We start from the raw sequence: 25,670 nt of genomic DNA, 5'->3' as shown, positions 1-25,670 counted from the left end.
CTCTAGAATTTACAAATTCTGAGCTGGCATGCTTTTTCTGGTCCAGAAGGGGCATAAAAGTCACAGCTCTCAACAAGATTTGATGGTTATTGCTCAAAACAGAAGTGTTAACAAAAAATTGAGCTGTAGTCCTGTTTAGGAAGGTTTCAGTGATCACTGAAAAAAAAGGAGATAAAATGTCTTCCATCTTTGCCTCGCTTTCCATATACACAATCATTTCAAGTACACAGATTGAATGAAGTCTTTGAGAACAGAAAATCTGTACAAGTTGCATCTAAGGTGTGCTTTGATTAACTTTAGCTTCCTTTATGGAACAAGTTCCGTTTCTGTTACTTTTTTAAAGAGAGTCTGGAAATGTGTGAACCTTTGGGTTTGTTTTGTGTATGTCAATAAGAATGGATACAAATACTCCAGCTCTGGATATACAGCCTTATATGGGACAAGGAAACCAGCTAATCCTGCCACATGAGAGTTTTAGATAATAATGTCATGTGATAACATAATTGTCTTGCCTACTTGGCAGTATTTTTAGATGAAGCTAGTTCAAGATTAGCTAAGTGACTTATTTTAGCATTTCTTGCAATAACATGTTAGTAAGATGTCCTTTTATTTAAGACATCTGGAACTGATTGTGGAGTTTAAACATCCTCTGATGCCCTGTAGAGATATAAATAGAAGCCGAAGAGAGAGAATGGCCAGCCTGTCTACATTTGGAGAAAATGCCATCTGGTGCCAGAGCAAGGGTAAAAGACTGCTTGGTTCAAGAACCAGCTAGCAAAAAGGGTTGAGTGCTGGTAGGGTCAGTCTCAAAGGCAGACATCCCAGAAGTAAAAGGACAGCCTTTTAAAGGCTAAGTGCTCTGCCCAACTTGGCTCCTATGCTGGAAATGTACTTTTTATTAACAAAACTATTCACAGTCTTTAACTTCTCTGTTCTGAAAACCTTACAAACATTTACATTTTGATAGCTTGTCATTCAGGTTTCATATTAAGATTTTTCAGGAATTGAAAGCAGAAACTAAATAAGATTATAGTTTCCTGGGCTTGTTTGTTTGAAAAGCCTCAGTGAGATTAAAGCGTGTTCTGTCTTTAAGTAGTTAAGTTGGCTTGTGCAGCCCATCTGACCCACTCCCACTTGTCTTTCCGCAGTTCCCTGCTCCGCTATGGTGGGAACCTCTCCCTGCAGAGCGCCATGAGCGTGCGGTTCAACAGCAATGGCACCCAGCTGCTGGCGCTGCGGCGGCGCCTGCCCCCCGTGCTCTACGACATCCACTGCCGCCTGCCCGTCTTCCAGTTTGACAACCAAGGCTACTTCAACTCCTGCACCATGAAGAGCTGCTGCTTTGCAGGTGATCGTGATCAGGTAATGAGCAAGCAGTGCTGCCCTGAGTCTCCAGGGTTTCCATGACTGTTTGAGAACACCTTTGTGAGGGTGGCTTCTTTCTGATTCAGCAGATAACACAGGAAGCAGGACACGTACAGGCTTATTCACAACTGTTTTGCAATGTGGAAAGAAGGAAAACATATACCAAAACACATGAGAAGTTTTGCCTGGTGTTTGATGTGATCTAATACTTACTTGGAAGAGTATATGCAGAAGAAAATATTCCCTGTCTTTTTAGGTCCAATTAATACAATGTTATCTACTCATCTACATATGATAAGGAAGCATCTTCCTTGCATTTCAATTTTGTTACATAGTGGCATAGAGGCAATCCCACAAAATTTAAATATTGTGTATTTATGGAGTTATTAATTCTTATTTCAAATTATAATGTTTCTCTTTTAATACTTCTAGATCACGTAGGATAGGTCTTTGTAGTCAGTGTTCTGTAAGTGGTGATGGCAGGTGGTTAGGAAGGAATAGTCTGTTATTTGACTGAGGCAGGGCTCTGTCCCTACTACTGATCACAAAGAAATAGGTCACACATAAAGTGGCTAACAGAAGTTCATATGATTCTAGAGCCAGATATTGTCTTTGGACAGCTGTATTTAATAACCAAAGGTACTGTTTAAGGACAAAAGATGTATTTTCAAGCTATGATAGTATCAAACTATGATCTGAAAATTTCTTAACTGTCATCAGCAAAATTCTTGCAGTCAGAATTTCATCACTAATTCTATTGCTGCTGCTGCAGGAGGCAGAGTTGAGCTTCTTTCAGATTGCAAGTAGGACATGCATTCATGTCACTGAGCTTGAGCAGTCTTCCTTAGTTCTCAATATTATTTGACAAGAATGTGAAAATGTGATAATGAAACTCATTTAAAACAATTGAGTGACTTACTATAAAGCATTGGAAAACACACGTGTTGGTTAAGAAGAAAACCCCTGACAATTTGTGGTCCATTATTTAGTCAGCCTAAAGATAACACACTTTTCTTCTCTGGAACTCAGTGTAGAGCTTAAATTATGTGTACAGGCTGACACATAATTTAGCTTCTCATTTGTTACTAAAGATATAGAGAAAAGTCTAAGTATATGTTGCTCTGCTTTCTAAGGCACTTTCTTATGGGTATAACAGGAGGAGTATGTCTGTTCTGTATCAGGCTGATTCGATACTTCAGGAGCCTGCATTTTTTAAAAACTTTATATTCTTGTGGCTTGACAGACTTTCTGTTCGGATAAGTAGCAGCAGGTAATGCTGCTAATGAGTTGGAAATTAGCAAAAGACAGTTACAGTCTCTCATAAAACAATACGGAGCTAATAGAGAAGATGAACTTTTCCATGGAATGTTAGAGAGATGTGGAATTTGACATTTAGATACAAGCTCATAGCCATCTTCCAACTGGAAGGAAAAATGATAATGAATGCAGAAAAGGCCAACACATGCTCCAACTCTGTCTGAAACCATCCAGTAATGTTCAAATTCAGTGGCTAAGACTGTCAACACTAGGGATGGCCCTTAGGGACTGCCTTTTACAGGGAACCCAATTCCAGTTGCAGGTATATCTAGAAAAGAAGATTGGAGTTGGAACCACTGTAAGATAGACAAGGTGAATAAAAAAAATAACACATTTTTTGAGATTTGTCCTTCTATACAAAGAGTGTGCTTTGTATAATGTACACAAGTCTTCACCCCTGCAAATCAGAATTTATCAAAAGAAGAAATAATTCTGTATCCAATTTAATCTAGCTCCAGTTGCCTCTCCCTTTTAATATTGCTGTTCTTAGCCTTTATAAAGAATGTCTTTCATTTGAGATCCATGCAAAGTAAGCATCCCAGAATACCTTGCTTGTATTTCCTCATAGGATCAAAATTTTGTATGGGCTAAGGCTCTTTGAAAGGACTTCATTTGAAGGTGGCTAAGAAAGTTGCTTTCAAATTGTGGTAGGAAGGCTCCTTTAGCAGTTTTTTCACATTGAACCTCTGATTTTCTCTGTCTTCAATTCTTCTTTTCATCTTTATTAAACTGCCAACTTGATTTTTTTTTCTCTTTTAAGCTGTTTTAAATAGTCAGGTTACAGAGCACAGTAAATTAAAAATGGGGTCTCCTGTGTTCAACAACTATTATGTGTTGTCTGCACAAGTAGTTCACCTCATAAAGTTGCGTTTCTATACTATATTTTAACTCTAATAAGAAAGGATTATCCTTAACTCATCACTGTTTAGAATGCAATTGCATTGGGAAAGAAGTGAGCTGCTGAAAGGGGGAGGTCTTTCTTGTCCAGCAGAGGTAATGTAAGACCTTTCACTGATACCACTTCCTAACTTGGCAACAGCATTTACATATTTCCCTGGGTTAATGACTCGTACTGACAGTCAGAGAGCTCTGACAAGCATTTGGATGTGATATAGGGATCAGAAGATAGATGGGAGATGGAGAGATGGCCTTTCGGCTCTGTGAGACTCAGCTTCTCACAGAACTGTAGCCTTTGCTAATCTTCCTCTGAAGTTATTACATAGCAAATGGTTTGCTCATAGGAAGTTTTCTTGTAAGTTATGGCCACCAGGGTTTAAAACCCCATAACTGTTAGTTTTGGGTGGCCTTTGGAAATTTGTTTTAATACAGTGGTGAAAATCTACAGTAAAGGTAAATAGCACCCTGTTCAGTATGGATTGCATTCTGGTATGGCAGAAATGAGCACATTCTGAGCTGCAAGCACACAGCTTAAGAGTTCTCTTGAAGATTGCCCTTATATCTTAAGAAGCCAAATGCTTAAGTTCCCAAAATGACTAGAAGTGTTGTTCTTACTTTGACAAGGTATGTGTGTTAAATTGATGAAATTTCTTTGCAGAAACAAAACACAGACTACTAGTTGGGGAACAGTTTGATTGGTTTGTCTGTTGATGGGGGTTAGACTTTCTAATATTTTCTCAGTACTAATTTTTTAGTGCTCACAGATTTTGATAGGTACTCAAAAGGACTTGGAGCCAGAACTCCTGAAGTGTCACTCTAGAGGGAAGCCTGCTGCCAGCAGGTGTGCAGTGATCTGTTACCATCCCCTTTTACTGCAGCATCTGAGATGCAAGTAGATTAAAACTTCTTAGCAAAGAATGATATATCATTAATGCTTTAAGGTACCAAATCTGGGAAGATTCCCTTGTTAACTACAATGGTTTTTTGGTTTTTGGTTTTTTTTTTAAGACCACGTTCTGAAATGCTATGTGATTTTGAGTTGTTGCAGGTATTGTGGGTTGCAGCACAAGCTAAGTGATGGGGATCTTAGAGGATGAACAGCTTTGTTTCTCTTAGTGGCCTTGCAAACTATTGTTTGCCTCCAAAAGCATTATTGTCCTAGTCCTTGTGAGCCTGACTTCACAGTCAATGAGCAATGTGTGTACATATACACATTTTATTATTTTTTTTTAAATATACATGTGCATTTTTCCCAGAAATGCCACAATCATGATTTTCTTGTTTCTTGCAACTACCAAAGCTTGAGAGGTGTTGTTTAGCTGATATTTTATTTGCACCCATTTAAACTTACCTTCATGTGCTCCTCTCAGAATTTTTTCTTTTGTCCTTGTCATTGGTGTAATGACCTATTCACATGACACCAATTTTTCTACTTTTTGAGGAAGAGCTCTGACGTTGGTTGATGAACAGGTTCAAAATGGCAAGGTGTTTGCATTATCCAGGAGCTCACTTGAGTCATACAGCTGTGAAAGAGAGGAAGGGTAAGGTAGGCTGGATGGATCAAGCATGACTCTCAGCTACCCATTGCCTTTGTTGGCTATAGAGATTTGTGTAAGAACATCATTTATCCATTCTTCTGGGCATCCAGGTCCACAATTTTAAAAACAGTTTATTTATACGCCCAAGTCCCACTGACTTTAGTATGCACAAGTGTTTAATTATATACAAATATTAAATGTGTGACACTGTCTAGTCATGTCACAGTGCTGGGTGAGTTTCTATTCTTCTTGTCAGCATTAGAATTTGGGAAATGTTGATTAAATACTAAGGATTTTTAGTTGCTAGACTGGTATAGAAAATATCCTATATCTGAGGATACAGAAAGAATTGCAGGACTTTAAGTACACAACCAAATGTGTATTTGAGTGTAGGAGCCTCAGGGACTATAGTGATGGGCAACAGCAAAAAAAAGGCCCAGAAAGAAACCACAAAACACAACCACTCTCCAAACTAAAATAGTCCAAAAGGTTTTCTTGCTCAAGAATTGTTGCCTGTGTCACAATGACGAATGCTATCAGTTCATTCCTGTTTTTCCCTGTGTAGATAATGTGAGGCTCTATAAGGCTTGTGGTTGTAAAATCAACTGCGTATTGCCTGTTTTAAAAAGGCGGGGGTGGGGAGAAATAACTTGTACCCTGTGAATCAAACAAAAAGTGTCTTGACTCTGGCATGCCCTCAGACATTACATCACCACTCAGCCTTTTCTGTTGACATTACACTGGTATAGGAGAGTTTCAGGAATGCACTGCTTACGGTACTGCAAGGCTGCTCCAACTCCCTATAAAGTTACAGCCCTCATTATGTAGAAATTCACGTTCTGAATAGTCCTGGTTAGGGACAAGGCAGCATTTTGCAGGACAGAATTATTTCATGAATGTAACTCTTCCAAAAACGAGGTTACCTGTATAGGTGCCAGGGGTCTTTTATGGTTGTATATTGCCTTTGCAAAGAAAGAGAACTTTTCTTCAGTGGTGTTCCTTGTGTCATCTAATTTGAAGGTCATTTATCACAGGAAGTAATGCTTATCAATGTCTAGGTTTAAGAAATAGCAAGATGAAAGGGAATTATTATTTTAGAGAATACATTTTAAGCTTCCTGTGCACGGAAGACTTCCTAATGAATAGTAGCTTATTGCAGTCAGCATTTCTTATTATATGAAAAACATTCAGTGTGCAAATATGTTGCCGTGCTTGGATAAAAAGAAAATCAATGTCTTACTCTGTCTTAAATTTGGTTTCTTCCATGAATTATTGATGACACTGTATTTTGGTTTTTGCTTTACCTAAATAGCAGTTTAAGTTCTATCTATATGCATAATACATACATATAAAGTCCATGCATGACATTTATCTAGCAGTGAAATAATTTATTAATTTTCCCCCTTTATTTTTGGTAATTGACATTGGGAGGGTCATACTCAAAGTGCCTCTTCTGAGGCAAGGTCTCAACAGCAGGAGCCATGAGTTTTCTTTAACCATTCTTGTTCTGATTGCCTTTTCCCCCATTCCTGGTGCACCCTGCCAGCCCCATTTCCTGTCTCCCTTTTCTGAGTTCCTATAAGCCCTTGGAGGAGGATTTTAGACATCTGCACAGCAATACATAAGCCCAAAAGGACACATACTGAAATTAAATTCTGGTGGAGTGGAACTCAGACTCAGGAGACTTTGAATTTCCTCATAGCTTTGTGTTCCTCATAGTACATCATGGGAGATCTGTAGTTAGTGGCACCTCTCATATGCTCAGATAAACTTGTTTGATTTCTTTGTAATGTAATAGAGATGTTTTCCCTGCCATAGAAATCCTCAGTAAGGATTTTTAAGTTGCTTTTGTTCATTAATAAAATTCCTGTTATGGCCTTTCTGCATTACAAAAAGACAGCTGTAAAAATGTTGATGGATTATTCTCAATGATGGTTCTGTAAGCATTTGAAACTGTCCCTCACAGAGTTGGCTGCTTGTAAGAGTAGGGATTTAGGGAGTGGGAATACAAATTTTTGGCTTTGAAATTTATGTACTAGAAGCAATTTGTATTTCTCTAGTCTGCTGTGTCTCACAGCTTTACTTTTTCCAGCTCATGAGATAGGCATGCTTCTTAAGGAGGAACAAAGCTTCTGTTGTTTAAAGCCTTTTGGACTCACCTGTTTGATTCTCTGGCTGAGATGGAAAACATTTAAGCTCTTTTTTTGTGCCAGTTTCAGCCTCTTGAAAAACGGTTTCAAGGAGTACAGGATAGTATGTAAAGAGTACAGGCTGTCCTGGCTGGTGTGAAAAAAGATGTCTGTTTTCACAGTGTTGTGACCCCTCTTTGAATTTGTTAGGTATTGAAAAAAAAAAAAAACCAACATAATTTGTGCCCCAGAATTTATTATCAAGTAGAAGATAAAAGGTTGTCTGTGTAGATACCTTGTAGGGAAATTCTTTTCTTAGCTGTAAGTTCTCCAAAACATATCTTAGAGAGAGCGTCCTCAGTTATAGCTCCTCTTACTTTAGGTTTTTTCTTTGAAACACAGGAATAAGAGGTTAGTGGCTTGCACAGGTGACTGCTCATTATTTTGTCATCTCCTGGTTGACTGCTGTGGAGAGAAGGATCTCTGGTTGGTGACAATGAGAGCTGCTACAGGGAGGCAGCCACTCTGGGGTTGCAGTTTGAGGTACCAACAAGGCCGTGTGCCCTTCAGGGGACATCCTGTACTTCCCTTGGCTGTGCTGGCACCCATCTGACCCTGTAGAATCTGGCTGAAATACAAAAATGGCTATACTATATTGAATGACTCATGACAATTTGTGTGAGGTTTTACTGCTGTAGCTACTGAATCAGACCACTGCTGTTAGGGGTTCCAGTGTTAGCAGAAGACATGTGGGTGGGAACAGACCTGCTGGGGAAGTCAGCCAGTGAAGATTACAGCAGGTTTTCAAGCTGTACTCAGAGGGAATTCTATACTAAAAACCTAGATTCATCAACACCTAGATTCATCAACATAAAGGTACCAGCCTGGCAGATCAGGAATTGCAAATAAATGGAAATACTTGACTAATTGACTGTTGTCCTTAATTGTTTTTCCTTGTTGTTTCCTTGCTTGTTTGTTTCTTGATTCTTTTGGAATAGGAAAATGTCTTTTCCTGCTCCATAGTTGTGTCCCTACTTTGTTTCTTATCTGGTTAGTAGATAATCCAACAATACAAATGGATTGAAAGTAAATCTGTGGGTTTTCTACCTACAGAAAATGCGGACAATGTGAAATTATGATCAAATTGTAAATTATCAGTAATTTTTAGAAATGGAAAAATAGCAGGGGAAGCTTTTTTTCATAAGATGTGTAGAGCAGTCTTGACACCACAAAAGGTCTAGAAGCAACTCTAAAAAAATTTTGCTTGTCTTTTGTCAAATACTTCTCATACAAAATGTAATGTTTAACAAGACTGGTGTTCATGGTTGTGGTTTTTATATACCTACATTTATATATACACGCATACACAATCACACACAGTGTGTATGAGGGCAGCTTTCTTACACTTTTCTTCTTTTTGTTTATAGCTTGCTTATCCCCCTTGAAATAGCTCCATGAGAAGCAGATTGTCATGTTCACCCTGGGATTTTGTTGGGTTCAACTCTTTGGAGTTTCCTGATGTTTAGTTAGTGGGTCTATGGTACTGCTTTGTTTTCAGTGGCTACTTGCAGGGTATCTCTCTCCCTTCTGTGTGACAGCTGCCCTTTTGCAAAAGAATATTTCTGTACAGTCCATAATTCCAGAATCCTCAGCTTCTTTATTAAATTTGAAATTGGCTGTTGGGCTTAGAAGAGGAGACAGCGGTCACAAAGAACAAAATGGCATAAGACCTGTTTACTTAGGAAACCTTTCCTCCCTGGATAAATACACAGTTTTTATATTCTTCATGTAAATGGATTCATTTTCCACAGCTGATTGCTGTCAATTCCAGTCTATTTTGGACAAACAATGTTTTTCAGACTTCAGTGATGCTTCATGTCAAACTGTGTTTTCCTCAATGCTTATCAGTGCATATTCCACCACAGAAGTGGTGTGAGTCTTGAGGAATTACAACTTGAGCCTAGCAGACTGCAGATTCTTTATGTGTTATCATAGGAAAAGAACCAAAAGTCCACACCCCACCAATTAATTATGTTGTGTTACAGGTAAAATAAAGGGCCTGTACATCCTGTCTCTTAAAGAACATATGCAAAGCACCAGCCTGTTTCAAATTTGGATGCCTCTGTGCTTCTCTCCCAGCATGTGGGTTTTGCACCACTTGACAAAGCCAAGGGACAGCTCACTAAAACCCTGAGAAAAATTCTGTCTGCTCTGATCTTTTCTGCACCAAGTTTCATTGGCCCTTCTGAAGAAAGGGCAGACATGCCCAAGTGAGTGGGAATTGAGATTTAAGAAGTTTAGTCTCTTTCAAAGCTGTAAACAGCAGCATGAATTCGAGTCTGACAAGCATTTTCCTGCTAGTAACTTAGCAGTACTTGCTTTTAAAATGGTTATAATTTCTGTGCCTTTATCTGTTGTTTGTGCATGCTTTTATAATTATATGGTGATGGTGCTTTTTGATTTGTGCATGTAAGACAGGCTCCTATATTCTTCTTGTTCTCTCCTACATTGGTAGGGCCATTCAAGAGACTTGCTGATACTCTTGGAAGAATGGTCCATGTCTGCTAGTCCTTTATCTAGGGCCAAAAGCTCAAAAATCTCTCTGATATAGGTGATAAGCAATAGGACATTTTATGGGGGCAGAAAATGTGGGTATTGGAGACTAAAATAAGGTGCAATTTAGCTAACATTTTATTGAAATAATCCATATTTAGTAGCACCTGAAGAAATTTAGCTTGTGGGATTTTGAAAGCTTTCAAATTGGCAGTGCTATGAACAAAAAATAAATTCCCTAGAGTAGTAGTACTCTGCAAAATGCAATGCTAATGCTACTGTTACTAGACTACAGAAGCAGATTAGATCTTCATTTATTTATATCAACTGCTGTAATTTCCTTGGGGAAAGAGAAAATGAGAAGAGTTACAGTGGAATGAGTGGGGAGTGCTAGTCCAACGTAATTCTTTCAGATTCCTGATGGTGGTTCATTTTAAGCATTTTATGTGTACTTGAAACTCAGACTGAATTGGTGTTTTCTCCCAGGAGCAGACTCTAACCATGCCTGAGAGTTTTCTTCCTTCTAAGGCAAACTTCTGAATCAGCAGCTCAAGTCATCTGGAAGCCTTTTCCTGTCATAGTTGCTAACAGCTAGGCATAGAAGCTGACTCTGTCCTTCCAAAAAAATTCCAGTATTAACAGCAAGGGTTTTTTTCTGTCTAATCCTGTGGTTGCATGAATATTGTAAATGTTGATTTCTGAAGTCCTGGTCAGATACAGCAGCAAAAAGGCAGACAGTGAAACAGGTGGGTTTAATATTGGTCTGTTCCCCCCAGACATCTGAGCTCCTCATGCAGGGTCTAATTCAGCACTGCAGTGGTTCTTGAGGTTCAGCTTGAGTTTGTCTTTAGCGGGGAGGGTGGAAGGAGGACAGTGCCTGATGTCTTAGCTATTTAGTTGTCTCTGTGAATGCACAGAGACAGTTTTTGCCTCCCCCTGGCTTGCCTCTGTGATTTGATTATCTGGGCTTTTGTTCTTAAAGTGAGTGAATAGAAGGTACTCTGCTAGGAATCTATCCCCTCGGGACCAAAAATCCTTGTTCACAATCAAAGTGGAGCCTAACCATGTGCAGGATGACATTCTTTCATCTACCCTTCCTCAAGCCCTTATATTTTTTCCTTTCTGTTCCTTAATTTTAAGAAGTCTACTCCATTCTATCAGGATTTGAGCCTTATTAACTCGAGTTTGGTGAACTTAATAGTAATTATTTCTTTTTCTAGTAATAGGGACTGATTTCTTTGTTTTCTTAATCCTTATTCTACAATGGTGAACTAGTGCAGTGAACTATTGGTTTATTGTTATATTTGTAATGAATATATCAAAGAAAAATTTTCACAAATCGTCCTGTAAGTGTCCTAGTAACATCAGTCCAGCTGTGCTCTCTAGAGGCCTTAAGTTCTGATTGTCTTGTGCAGAGAGTACTAAATGGAATTGAGGATTGTTTTCCAAATGTCATGCAAGTGATATCAGGCATGTTTGTGACTTTGGCAGCTTGGGTGTCTGCCCTTGAAGCTTCATGTGGCACATTGTTCTTGCAATGGCTGCAGTCATGAGGTTCTGGCAATCTCTTAGTCTTGACCAGAAAAGCTGCTTTCTACTTTTCAGACCCATATCATCTAGTCTTACAGAAAAAGATAAATGCATTTAGGAATGCAATCCTATGTTATGAGAACAGAAGGAAAACATGTACCCCAGAGGTATCCTTAGAGGGAAAGAGAGTGGAAAACATTGCTGGCTGTTACAGTGGTGGCAGTGTAATGGCAGAGATACAAAATACTTGGATATTTTGTGGAATATGATCAATTTCTGGTGATTATTGGCAGACCCAACCATCAAAATATAATTTAATTTTCTATAAAAAGTTCACTACTCACAGCACATTGCTTACAACAGCAAACTTGTATACATGACTTTATCAGTTAATGCTTTTGGCATTTACTAATGGCTGTTTTGTGTCAAGATTAAAGCCGTAAGGAGTTTTTCAGCTCAGATCCCGAGCTGAGCTTGTTCTGTGGCTGGACATAATTGCGTTGCAGATGTTTAATTCATTCCTACTTGTTTTCTCTTAATTCACTCCAGAATACTTTAGCCAAGTGAAGAATTGTAAAGGAAAGGCCCCTTTTTTTAAAGGAATTTAGGACTTTTATTTTCCTGATACAAATATACAAGACATTTCTGCTGCTAGACTTAGAGGAACCAAAAAAAAATTAGGAGAGCAAAAAACAAACAACCCACCTCTCAAAACCATTTTGTTTTCAAAAACATTTGAGAAAAAGAAGTTCTGGGAGATATGTCTGTAAATTTGCAGTTGAAGCAAAGATAACCACCACATAAGCAAAGCCTCCAAGCACAGAGGTTAAAGCAAGCCATGTAATACTGCTGAAACAGACCAAAGTAAAATACTACAGGAGTTAAAACAAGGGTTTAATCTAGAACACTTCCATAAACAAAAACATTTCAAATAAATTAACAGATACATCCTTGCTACCACCTGTGTACATCCAGGGGTTCCAATCACTGCACCCCACTGCACTGATGCCTATGTATAACGCAGGAGAAAAGGAAGCAAGCCACTTAGCTCTTCACCATGTGTTTCAGTGGAGGGAAGATCAGACCCTTCTATTACTGTTACTTTATACCTCAGTTGTGATTTGCTTGCTCTAAAGTAACTGAAGCCCATCCATATTAAATTACAAATTCTTTTACAAAATATTTACATCTGGTTTGAATCACAAACCAAACTCAACTGTTTTGCAGAGAAACCTAAATCTATAAGACTTGTGAAATAATAGTGAAGGTGGACAGTCCTGGATCTTAAAACAGGAACTTAGGAGTTCCTTCATTTTTCCTGCTGGTGCTTGTAGATTGTTAAAGGTCTTTCCCAGGCTAAATGAGCCTATCATTAATAAAAATAAATGGAATTTTAAAAATCATGCTTATTGGCATTAGGTAACAAAACCTTCCCGTGGGACACTTTGGCTTGTCTGATTCAAAGTGACCACAGAACATTGACACCTCTGATCTTCCCCGCCTGTTCCTGCCTTGTAGCCTTTCTTTTTACAGGGATTCCTTGTAGATGGTAAACAAACCATCCAAGAAAATCTGATGACAATAACTCTGTTTCCTTGACACAAGTAATCCAATCCTGAGGCTTGGCCCTGTTGGGTGAAAGGTGCTGCAGCACCTGCAGCTTTTTTCAAATCACAGCTGGACTGGGTTAGCGGCCACGTAGTGCAAGCACCACGTGGTGCACAGCTCAAATGAAGCATTATTTTTCTTTAGTCTTTCTATAGACCATCTCTCAAAAGCTTGCAAGGATCTTATTCTTTCATTTCCTCCTCTCATCCTGGTTGAAGGATGCCAGAGCTCTCTTTTCATCTGTGCTGTAGATCTGGTTCTCTTTACACAGACGCGCAGCTTCCATGCAGCGATGTCTGCTGCCACGCAGGACACAACCAGAGCTCTCAAACGATGCGAGATCTTAACTTGTCAAGCTGAGTTCACCTCTGTGGGGAATGAGTTTCCCTGCTGTGATGTGCTCTGCCATGGCTGCACCTTCAGCGGGCAGGAGGGCATGGGTCTGGAATAGATAAAGAACACTGCCCACCTGGTTTTAACAGCTGGCCCTTTAACAGAAGATATCTCCCCGGAGTTCTGAGGGATGCAGGGTCATGGAAGAGATAAAGAATACTTCCCCACCTGGTTTTAACAGATGGTGATAGAATGTATACTTCTGGTTACATCTTGCATTGCAATCTAAGACAGTTAAATATTGCTTTCCTACATTGTAAGATATATAGTTGTTTTCTTTTAAGAAATAAGATGGCTCTGATTCTACATTATGGCTTTTATTGATTGTAAGCTGTTCTAGTGTTTTCCTTTGTTTCATTTTACTGCCATAAGTACATGAGTGTTTAGAAAGGTGTTATCTCAACTTCCTAAGGTGATTACTGCTGATACATTGATTACGTGTTGTGAATTTACTGATTTTATAATTGGCATTATTCGTAAGATGTTATTTTTTAATGTATCTTATCCCATATCTAGTAGGTAACCAATGATAACCTTAATGAGATAATACCCTCACAAGAGCTTTTTTAACATCAGAACATATGATCCTTCTTGAAATTAACAGAAAGAGTGAGATGTTGTAGACAGGTAGAAAAATTTTTAAAGAAAGGCCTTATGAAATCAGGCCTTGCTCTGCTAAAATTGCCAAAGCTGGCCTGTCATTTCTTCTAAGTGCAGCTAACAAGCAATTTGCAAGTTCCTATGTGAAGCTGTTTTGAGAATGAGAAGTTTGTGCAACACAACAATCTATTCTGAAGGTGAAAAACAAATTCATCTCTGTAGACAATAAGATTTGTCCCATGACAACCCACAAAGGAAAAATGTAAACATATCTAGAGACAGAAAATTTGATAGACATATACAACAGCCCTTACTGACCAATGAACTGAGTTTCACTGTATTGTTGACTAATTAGGTTTAACACAGTGTCTTCTGATATTTCATACAAATATGAGCTTTGTGAATAAAGGATTGGCTTTCTGCATGAAGAAAATGGAGTCTTGGCTGATTTATTCCAACAGCCAAGTGTGTTTGATCAGTGTAAATGGCATTAGGCTTGAAAATGATAAGGAAGGTCTTCATGGTTCTTTTAAGTAGGTAGGATTGGATTGAATGTCTTTGCCACTGGAGATACTCTAGAGCATGTGGACACGGTCCTGGGAAGTTAGCTCCTGGGTGGCCCTGCTTGAGCAGGTGGCTTGGACCAGATGACTTCCAAAGGTCCCTTCCAGGCTCATCCCTTCTATGATTCTGTAAACCATTTTAAGGTGCTTCATAAATTTCTTCCTTTAAGTTCCCCAAATTGTGATCACTTTAATTTCTGCAAGTCCGTGTGCTGAGCTGCAGATCCTGTCACTGTGGCCTGTCTTGCCGTTAGTACTTTCACGATGGAGCGAAAAGGTTTCAGGTGGGCATTTTCCTGACACTGTTCACTTCTCCCCTCCTTCTTCCCCTTGCCCCTGTAACCCAAAGCCCAACCCTAATCCACCAAGACAATTATTTCCCTTTTTATTTTGGCAATCTTTGAAAAAAAAACAGTCAGAAGAGAGCTCTGGAGATCACCTCAACTTTAGTTGCTTCTCAGAGCAGAGCATCTTCAAAGTCAGATCCAATTGCTCAGGGAATTGTTCAGGTAAATTTTGGATTTGCAAGAGTGGAGATTCCACCATCTTTCTGGTGCTGAGTTGCAGTGTTTTTTAGGCTCCTGAACTTGATGTTCCTTTGTGCTCAGCTGGAATTTCCCTTGCTGTGACTTGTGACTGTTGCTTCCTGGGTACCCACTGCATGCCTCTGAGGAGAGCCTGTCCCTGGTTGCTCAGTATTCCTTTGAAGAGTGGGAAACCGTTGAGGTCCACTCTGTCCCTTCCCTTTCTCCTGGCTAAACAAAACAATTCTCTTAGGTTTTCCCTGCAGGTCACAGGCCTTCAGCTGCAGCAGGCCTCTTGTCCACTCTCTGTCCAATTTGTTAGTAACACTTGTATTGGGGGACCCAAGCCAGGCACAATACCCCAGGTGTGGTTTCAAAAAAGTGCCAGATAAGGGGAAAAATCTCTTGTCTTGTCCTCCTGTTTACACCCTTGACAGTGCATCAAGTTGCTGTAACTACACATCACTGCAAGGGCACTCTAAATTTTGCTATCTCCAAAGCAAAAAAGAAAAAAAAAAGAAAAAAGAAAAAAAAAAAGGCAATATACCCCCAGAGTATACTGGGGTCAATGGTCTTTGTTTGCAGGTAGTATATTGCTTTCTGTGGGCAGTGACATGACATTTCCTGCACAATTGGTCATTGAGTCTTACAGGACACACACATTATTTCCTCTGCAAATAATTTTGAAGGAGGTTTGAAGGGTCTCACAGACACTCCATTCCTGGCATGTACATATTTTTTCTGTCCTGTGTGCCTCATGCAGGATATCTGAAATCTGTCACTTTGGGATCCTATCATGTTAGTTTATGATATGTGGGGAAAAAGGAAAAAGAAAAAAAAAGATACGGTCATAAATTCAAGATGCTGAGTTTTCTAGGTGTTTTAATTACAAGTCTGTTTTTAGCCATGTGTTCTTGGCAAACTAGTTGCTGCTTCAACAATACAATTTGGAAATAAATAGTAACAACTGGCAACATTTCTATACAAGTAAGACTTTTTTTCCATGTAGCATTTCTTTAACAAAACATATTAGAGGTTCTTTCTTTCTAATTGCTGAGATGTTTCCTATATAAGCCCTAATCCTTGGAGTTTTGGCACAGCAGCTCAGCCTGCTGTGGGCTAACATTTTATGAGCAGTCAAATGAAAGGGGAAGCACATATTCCTGGCACCATCAGGTCAGCTTGGAAGGTAAATTGCCTAAGCACTTGAACATGTTGGCTTGTAGAAATAACTTTCTGGCTTGGAAAGTATGGGTTTATGAGTGATTCTGAACTAGTGTGCACAAGCTTTTAAAGGAGCTTTTGTTTGATCAGTGCTTCTTACCTGTCAGAAAACGAGCAGAATTGCATTCATAAGTGCTTACTCACATCCTGCACTCTTAAAGATGAGGGAAAAAAGAATGGTTGGATTATGATAGCAGGGAACCAGAGAAGGGATTTTAGTGATTCGTTATTGCATTTGTGTTATAGGAAACATCCAAACACTGCACTAATGTAATTAGCATTGCAAACAGAATATGTGCAAATTGATAGCTATTTTTTTCTGTGAAAGTGTATATTTTCTGTTTGTTTGCTTCTGAGTCCTGTGTTATTCCAGAACTTGTCTCCTCACTGCTTGGTGTTACTTTGCCTGATGATTTTATGTTTCCCTGGAGAATGAAAGGCAGAAACCAACTATATTTGAGCCAAGCAAAACATAATTTGTCCCTCATGAAAGGTTAGAAAAGGGACAAACTGGGTCCATTTCTTTATTTTTCTCCCTTTCCCCTTACCTAATAATAATAATAAAATTAAAAACCCAGCTTCTTGGCTGCATTGATTAAACTGCAGCCTAACATTAGTGGAGGGAGAGAGATTTATTTACACTGTCTACACCAGTATAACTGGAATTGAAATCTGCCATTGCCTCCACTACGTGTCATTTAATCTCTAATTTGGGAGAGAAATAAACTGTACTCTCTCCCATTTATGGGAGAATAAATATTTGGAGGCAAGGCACAGTTTGTGGCCTCTCAGAGCTGAGAGGCGTAAGCTTTTTGCCACGTCAAATGTCACCTGTCATTCCAGTGCCTGCTTGTAGTATATTAAGCTACTTTAAATTGCATATTGCCTGTAGTTCTACACAATAAAGACATTGTTTATCATTTGTGTACTGCTGAAAAAGAGCAGCCTTCCATCTCTTCAGAGTAACTATGACCAGGAAAAAAACAAATAGTGTGATAAATGGGGTGGAGGGGCACGGCTTTAAACCACTTGAGACTTGCTGACAGTGAATGTTTAGCTTTGTTTTTTGTTTGGTGTTCAAGATTATTCTCAGTGACTGACTTTTGATGGTCTTGGTAGACAGGTCTGGCTTAATGAGTAATGGACATGCTTGTGTGTAATGAACATGGCAGCTTTCTTCTTAGGATGTGATGGAGTTTTCCTTGGTAGTTCTGGAGATGATAAAAAAACTATGAAAGGCTTCAACATCAAAAAAAGACCAGAGATGCAGGCTGAAAATTAGAGAGTGTGATCTAGACCGAGATATGCTTATATTAAAGCCAACCAAAATTCATAGCCTTATTTAGCAAAGCAAACATACACTTTGGGCAGTAGGTATTAGATATATGAAGTGTGCTTTTCAATTTTGGTCCATTTATGCAGGCAACACTTTTGTTCTGGTACTTCATCCCCATTTAAATGTAAACTGATCAGTGAGGTGCAAAAAATTATGCAAATTATTCTTTTTTCTCATTTTTGGTTAGGAGGAAGTAGATCAATAGTAAAATAGCATCATTCAGGTGATACTTTGTTGTAAACTGCTTTTATTTTTATTCTTAACAGTACATCCTTTCGGGCTCTGATGACTTCAATTTGTATATGTGGAGGATTCCTCCAGATCCAGAAGCAGGTAAGTGTTGATGCTGTTTTAGATGGGGAAGGAAGAGTGGGGGGGCAGGTGTCTGACAAACACTAAACTGGTATTTCAAAAAAATTGCTGTTCTCACATTGTGAATCTAGAGCAACTCTGAGGAAAGCTGGGTAGGGAGAGTTTACAAATGCCTTATCCAATGTCTGGATAACTGTGGTCAATGCCATTTGAATGTTTTCTCATAATGATTTTCTATTTTTTTCCCTTCTCATGTAATGATCATTCCTCCCATAATAAAACTTGAAGCATAAAATGGTGCTGGGTTCACAGGGTGTTCCTTACAGCTCCAGTGCATTGACCTCTTTTCCCCTCTCATTCCTCTTATACCAAAATCTTCCCACTGATTTCCAGTGCAGAGGAGTTATGCTTTTTTACTTTCTGGGTGGAGGAGCACTATCAGCTGGTGGAAATGTCCACTTTTGACTAAATTCTGACCCATTTCCATGCTGGGGCAGACATGGTAAGCAAATAGCCATAGCACAGCTCTGTATGGAAGTACAGGGGAGGGATATTGAAGAAAAGCAGCAGTGTGGGGGCAGTGAAACAATCCCATTGTGAATGCCACTGTTGGTCAGTGTATAATTTGATGTGGTCTACTAAGGTGTGGGGTTTGGCAATATGACATTCTCAGCCATACAGCATCAGCATCTGTCTCTGTTAAAACAGATCATGCACTTCTAGAAGGGTGTTAAATTTTAATTGAAAGAGTCAAGACTTTCAAAACTGTACTAGTGTTTTCATTTTTAGTGGCTCTGCCTCTTTAAACTGTACATTTTAGTGATATTAAGTACAACTGAGGGCTATCCTGTGGATCAGACACTTTAGCAATAGTGAGAGAAAATTACAAGCTATGTTAGAGGTAAAATGAAAATAGTTTGTTTCATTTTCAAAGGTTGTTAATAACAGCTGTATAATCCACAGCTGAGAGGATGAATAGCCTTCAGTTAATAGCAGGGTTTTGAGGGAAATTACATTCTAATTTTGGGGTTTTTGCTTAGTTAACCAGCATTTCATGTTGCAGTCCACAAGCCCTGAAGATGGTCCTGCTAAATACCAGTAGCTTGGCCTATCTTTGTATGGAGTTTATAGGGATATCTCCCTGCTTTTTTTTTTTAATTTTTTTAATTTGTGTGATTTTCTTGTACATTTGACACTGCTTTACTACTACTAATGGATTTTTCCCCTTAGTTAAAGCAAAGATTACATACATTAATATTAGTTACTTGTTTGTAAGTTTTATTGTGTGGACTGTAGAGTTGTATTTTCTGCATGTATCACCATACTGTCCTGACTTCCTTTGTAAAATCTGGATTTAAGATTTTCTGTTTATATGGCTGTGATGCTCTTGAAAACTTTTTTCCTAGACATCTGCATGTGACAAACTTTTTATCTGGGACTTTTGCACAAGGATGATAGCTAGTACTTGTTGCACCTGTAAGCAAAATTATTATTAAGCAAAATAATCTGGTTCAGAGTAGTTGTTAAGGATGCTACTCTGTAAAAAAGATATATGCTTGCAAAAATAGTTGCTATTTACAAATAGGTGATACATTTTGATCACAAATTAAATTGTAAATTTGTTTGATTTACCACATAACAATGTCATATCTGTTTTAGTCAGGTTTCTTGTCTCTGGTTCTTGTAACTTCAGGAAGGATGTCAGTACACTTGCAACATTTCAGTTACAAAATTAATTACTTAATATCAATTGCCCTCAGTGGTTGCTTAACAAATCAGAAGATCCAGGAGTAGGAATGTGTATGTCTTAATGTCTCATAACTCGAGCAGTTCTCTTTTTGAAATATTTTAGCCAAACTCACAAGCTTGGTTTTGTTAGACCCAGAGGTCCACTTCTATGGCAAATAACTGATTGGGTATCCAGATCACCTGTGATAGGCTTATTGAAGCTTTTCTTTTCTTCATTCAGCTCTCCTTGAAGGGTTGTGCCCATTTTGAATGTGATGAAATGCCCTTTCTTAAATCTTATCCTGCTGTTCAGAATAATTGCCAGAGAGAGATGTAGCTGTGCTTCTTCTTGGAGAATCAGTCTTGCCATAGGGATGTAAAGACTTTGGAAAACTTTTGCTTCAGTGGAAAACTCCTTGTTCTTATGTTCTAGCTAAAATAGGAGTGCCTTTGGGTTTGTGATCTGAGAGAGTGGAATGTGGTCTTTCACTTAAAATAGTGTGCAAACTAGACAGGCTGATGTAATGTCCTGTACTGTTGGTTGGTATTTTAAATAAAAATATCTCTCTAACTGATTTCTGCCTTCCGGTTGAACTCAGTCATTGTGTTGCTATAAATATTTATGATACAACTCCCTTAAATTGTATCAGTTATTTGAAAATAGGGAAGTTTTTTTAAAGTTTATATATTTTTAAACAGCTGCATCCTTAACAATAGCTCTGAAATGATTTTGTTATAGGTGCACCAAGTACTGGTTGTCAAATTGGTTAGCAACACTAGTGAACAAAAGATGAAGAAAAGTGTGAAGGAACATACCAGTCAGACAGCTGCAAACATATTTCAAGTTGGAGAAATGTGGTTACCTGTACTGGTATTTTGCCAGGAGGATAGAACAAGTTCTGCTGGGTTTTTTTTCAGATAGTCATAGTTTAGAAGTGTCCTTCCAGTAGGTTGCTTTAAATCATTCCCATAATCAGCTGGAATCTGCAAGAGGTTTTGTTTGGTCCAATAATTAGGCAGGATTTTTGCCCCCTTTGGGGCAGGGAGGTATGTGAAAAAAGGTATTTCCTAAATTGCTTAGGAAGCCATTCTGTTGAAGAGTTTTACTGACTGTGTCCCTCTATAGTCTTAGATTACTCTGAATAGCCTGGGATTTCCTATGCCAGAAGGTTGGTCGCTTTTTTACCACCTTTTGTGGTTTCTTAAAGATGGAATAGTTTGCTCATTTTTCCACTTTCATCTCCATCCAAGTACTATCCACTGTGCTTTAGAAGTAATTGCCAAATGTTTCATGAATTTGTTAGCCAGTTTCTTCTTTAAAGTAATCCATGAAAGTATCAGAGTTTTTTCAGAGGCAGCTTCTAGCAAAGTTAATACATAAGTTTGGCAGAAGAAAAGCAGTCCTGAGTTTCCACAGCTTTTACCTGACTCCAGTGCAAGCTGGAAGTGAGAAGAGACATCAGTCCTACATGACTTGTCCAGCAAGCCTATTAACATATGAGCACTTAAGACATTATCAAACCTAACAGCAGTAAACATGGCCTACTAGCTGGTAAAGAACCCCTGTTCGAGACAGAACCTGACATGCCTTGTGGAGTAAGAGAGGGTTTAGTAGACAAAAAGTTTTCAAAATGGAATTTACATTCCTCACTCACTACTCTGAATCATCTATGCAATTCTTGCTTTTGAAATATTACTCAAAGCTGCTGTGTGAGGGATATGGTATTATTTGGGATTGAGAAGACAGCTGGGGATCCTTCAGTTCATGTGAGCAAGCTGTCACCAGCTTCTGGAAAACTTTACTAAATCAGAACAGCAAACTGCATTTCAAAACTTCTTTTTAATTCTGCCTTTGACTGTAACTGCAAGCAAGAAAGGGCCAGTCATTGTGGTCCAGTTACTAAACTAATTGCACAAATTTTCAGTAGAACTGATGCAATTTTTCTTCCTTTTTTTCCTCCTCCTTGGTCTTTGTAAATGCTGGCACTTCTTCAGGCCTGAAGAATGCAGGAACAGATCTTTTCAGAATACTTGAACATGGCTATCTCATTGGAGACATCTTGTGGTTTAAGTTCTCAAAGTTCTGGGCTGATAAATGAAGATGAATAAAAATTATTAAGTGTTTCTTAATGTCTTTAGCTATTTTTGAGATATTTTATATATGGGTACATATGCATATATGCATACCACTTGGTTGGGGCAGGGGGAAGCCATCTGACCCAGTGGGGAGCATGCTCTGGAAGGTTTGTGGTTTTTAAAAAAAAAAAAATTTCTGAGGTGTGGTCTTGGGATATAAACTGTTTTACATTTAGGACTGTAGTTTGTCTTTTTCTTCAGGTCAGTCAGTGTTGACCAAATTGTGCTATGGAACAGTTGTTTGATGAACACAGCGAGTAAGTGCTGGGTGGTTGTAGAAAAGGTTTTATATTCAGGGGAATTGGGACTGGTTTCTGTGGCATTTGGATTGTAATAACACCACGGACCTGTGGAATGTACTGGCCAAGTGGCATCTATCAGAAAACAAGGCAGTGCTGGGTGCTTTGTAGTGCTGTAGACAAGTGAAAGAAAATTCAGCATGCAGGAGTGTTTCCCTCACCAGCGTTAGTACATTAAATGTCTAATTCAGGAATAGAAAGCTGAAGATAACACTGAGCACTGGGAGAGGCTGGAGAAGCTTTAGTCCCTAGCAACTGGCCATCTAATTGTACCAAAGCTCCTTTCTCTTGGTTGTATTGAAAATGTTTGCAGCCACCAGTGCAAAAGAAATGCACAGCCAAGCAGTTCACACTTCCATTAAATAAAACCCAAACCCAACCACAAAATAGCAAACAAAAAAAACCCCCAAGCAGACAGCTATTGGTTGTGAGATAATTTCACTTACGTTTATATCTGTTATGTTCAGAAAGCATAGTTGTTGGTGGCAATTTGCACAATTCCAATAACATTGTGAAACCTGTTGCAACCTATGCCATTAAGTACAGCATAAAAGAAGTGTCTCGCAGACCGGGAAGGGGAAAAGAGTGGGAAGGGTGTGCTAAAGTTTATTTCTATAGTAATTTTGTCCTAGCTTTCATGTTGTTGTTCAGCTATACTGGTGATAACAACACTGGGAGGGTTGGGATAGATAAGGTGTATGGCAGATATTTAGAAGCAACAAAAGGAGGGAGAAAATACACATCCAAAAATAGCCACTACCACTACAATTTTATGCATGTCTTTTCATGTTTAAATATTACTTTTTGGCTTTTGGAACCTTCACAGAGATACAAGACCACTGTGGGACTGGTTCTAGGCATAGGCCAGGCAAAGCAGTTGATTGCCTGGAAGAGCACGTTGTCTGGGCACAGGCTGCTACCAGCTGACTGCTCCCTGTGCTTTCCCTTAAGCTCTGCAAGGCCATGCTGATCTTTTCACCTCACCTGGAAGCTGGAGGGAGTGTTCACAGGTGTCAAAGGAAGCAGTCTGCAAATGGAGTTGAAGCTGCTTTCTTATGAGGGGACACTTGGTACTTCGAGGTCTCCTTTTACCATGCTAGGAGGAGAAGGGATGTTGGGCACCCCTTCCTGTTCTCACCCCATATTTGATGGGATCAAAGTCAGTTTTGCTTGTGCTGCTGAGAAAACTTTAGTAAGTCTGGCTGCTGCCAGAGCTGGAGTCAATTCCTGATCCCAGAAGAAGGGATGCTGCAGGACCCTGTGCTCTCAGGGAGAAGGTGCTTGTGTTAAATCTAGCTTTTCTGCAGATGGGTCTCTGAGGAGCAAAACCATCTACTGGCATCCATTGTATGAAACAAATACAGGTGTGTGAGTGACCAGAGAGACTTTTAAGGTACCTAAACAAAATCTGCTGCACTGAAGGCAGAGGCCCTATATGCTAAGCATGTTTGCTTTTATTGTGCTGTGCATTTGCTTTCCAAACTATGGTATCTCTCTTTGTTAACACATCGTGATCTCATAGGATTCAAATGCAAAGTAGTGGCCCACGGTCTAAATGTACCCTGGATTATTACTAATGAAAACTAAATTAACTTTAAATGAGCTACCACTGTAGTGCCAAGTACTGCAGTGGAATGGTATGCTATGGTACACTGGTAGCAGCTGCAAATATCTGGTTCTTCTCAGGAGTTTTCAGCACTTTGAGTAATTCACAAGGCTTGTATGAAGTTATGCTTTAGTCTGTGGAATGTCTTTCTACCTTATATGAACAAACAGTGGGATTTCTTTTCCAGTGTCCTAGATAGAAAAGGCTTCTGAATGAGGTCATTTAACTCCTCTGTTACAGAGCCAGGGGAGAATAGTTCCTTATCCCAGCAAGTTCTCTGGCATTTTAACAGGTTTTTTTTAATGTTTGGAACAATGCAGCTTCCTTAGTTTGGAGACTGTTCTACATTCCTACAGGATTTCTGCACTAGAACACTTTTCTCAGTAATCTATCACTTTCACTTTTTCTTTAGCCTTCAAATAATTTATTCTGGCTTTTTCTAAACATTGCTTCTTGTTGTAGAACTCATGCAGGGGAAGTCAGATTGATGTCTAAATTTGCCAGTCTCCTTCATCACAATTTACTAGAGTTTTTAAAACTTATTGGGATGTACTATTCAGCATGTTTATAATATGTCAAATGTCAAATCATTCACATAGGTATCTACAAACCCACATAATTAAGAAGTAGTTCATTAGCCTAACACATAAATGTATAAAGCAAACAAAGAAGAAATAACTTTGGCCACTCAGAAGACATCAACTGCTACAAAACACTGTATTATTCCTTCCTCTGTACAGGAGCCTGTAGAGTGACCTTGTGTTGCAAATGTATTCTTGTCAAACATGTACAGGAAATCTGTTTTAAAATGTGCACATTAGATTTAGCCTTTTATAAGTTATGTCTTTAAGCTGATCAGATATCACAGTAGGATATTACTTAAAGGACTTTTTGAGCTTTTTTTATTTCTCTTCTTTGGAACACTTACTTGCAGGGTATAAATTAAGAGTGGTTTTCTTACATTTCACTTTGAGTATCAAATAAAAGCAGACCAAAAAACCCCCATTGACCAGCACAGCTAGAACTCTAGACCACTACTCAGGACTGTCTTAAAGCAGAGCAATTTGGGTAGTATTGCAAAATCAGCTAGAACATATCCATCTCTTCCCTTCAGTACTTAGAGGTTATAAAATTATAACCTCCTAAAATTGGCATAGTCAGCCTCTGAAGACTGTAGGATTTATTTTTTTATATGTTATTAATAACAGATATGTAAGCTAATGACTTCTGTATGAACACTGCCTATACATGTTGGAGCTAGCTAAGAATATAAAAGCTGCCATGCTTAAAGAGTTGCAGAACTCATGCATGCTACTAAATTTAAAAGCAAAAAAATAACATCCCCTTCCACTAAAAAAACCCCAAACCTCAAAAGAAAAATTTGAGTGGATTTAGGATAGCAGAAGTCAATTCTGCTGAAACAATACAATAAAAATACCATTTCAAGGGAAGACAGCAAAAGGATATGGAATTTATTGGAATGGAAAAAATGAAGATATCATCAGGAATTTGAGCAGTTTATGGCTAGCCTCCACTTAATATACAAATGCACTTTTTTTTTTTTGCCAGTAGAGATGAGTAAACTTACCTCACACTCTGAGATGGCTACAGGCTGTATGGCTGCAGCTAAGTCTCTGCTGAGAGACATGGGGATTCCAGACAAGTCTGGACACAGGCAGGTTTCTGCCATGCAGATACTAAAGTAGTTGCAGTAGTTTTGGTGAATGCCTCTGAAGCAAAACTACCACATTAATATGATGACAACTGTGGTGGGCTAGTATAAAATAGAGGGACTGCTTTCAAGATAAGGATGTAGAAGACTTTGCATTAAGAGCTTACTTAAAGGTGTCGCTTAAACACAAAGGAGTTGGTAGACTAAACTTGCATCAAGCAAGGGATTGTCCAAAAATGAGGTTCTGGGGCAGTCTCTTGTATTTGACACAAAGATTATCAGAGTATTTTTGGAGTCAGTACTTTCTGGTTTAAATTATTGAAACCTCCCATAACATTGG

General features: G+C 38.8%; 1 protein-coding gene across 3 annotated transcripts in view; it reads left to right on the top strand.

Moving 5' to 3' along the window:
• Window positions 1–25,670, top strand: part of DCAF5 (DDB1 and CUL4 associated factor 5) — a 67,418-nt gene that overhangs the window by 30,480 nt on the left and 11,268 nt on the right. For all 3 annotated transcript variants that reach the window (XM_064424310.1, XM_064424312.1, XM_064424313.1), the window contains exons 6-7: window positions 1,149–1,362; window positions 17,844–17,910. In XM_064424310.1, the coding sequence (XP_064280380.1) occupies window positions 1,149–1,362; window positions 17,844–17,910 (281 nt within the window). The remainder of the gene's footprint in view (window positions 1–1,148; window positions 1,363–17,843; window positions 17,911–25,670) is intronic.

The sequence above is a fragment of the Passer domesticus genome, chromosome 6 (assembly GCF_036417665.1).
Source record: "Passer domesticus isolate bPasDom1 chromosome 6, bPasDom1.hap1, whole genome shotgun sequence".
Lineage (NCBI taxonomy): Eukaryota > Metazoa > Chordata > Aves > Passeriformes > Passeridae > Passer > Passer domesticus.
This window is presented reverse-complemented; position numbering and strand designations above follow the sequence as displayed.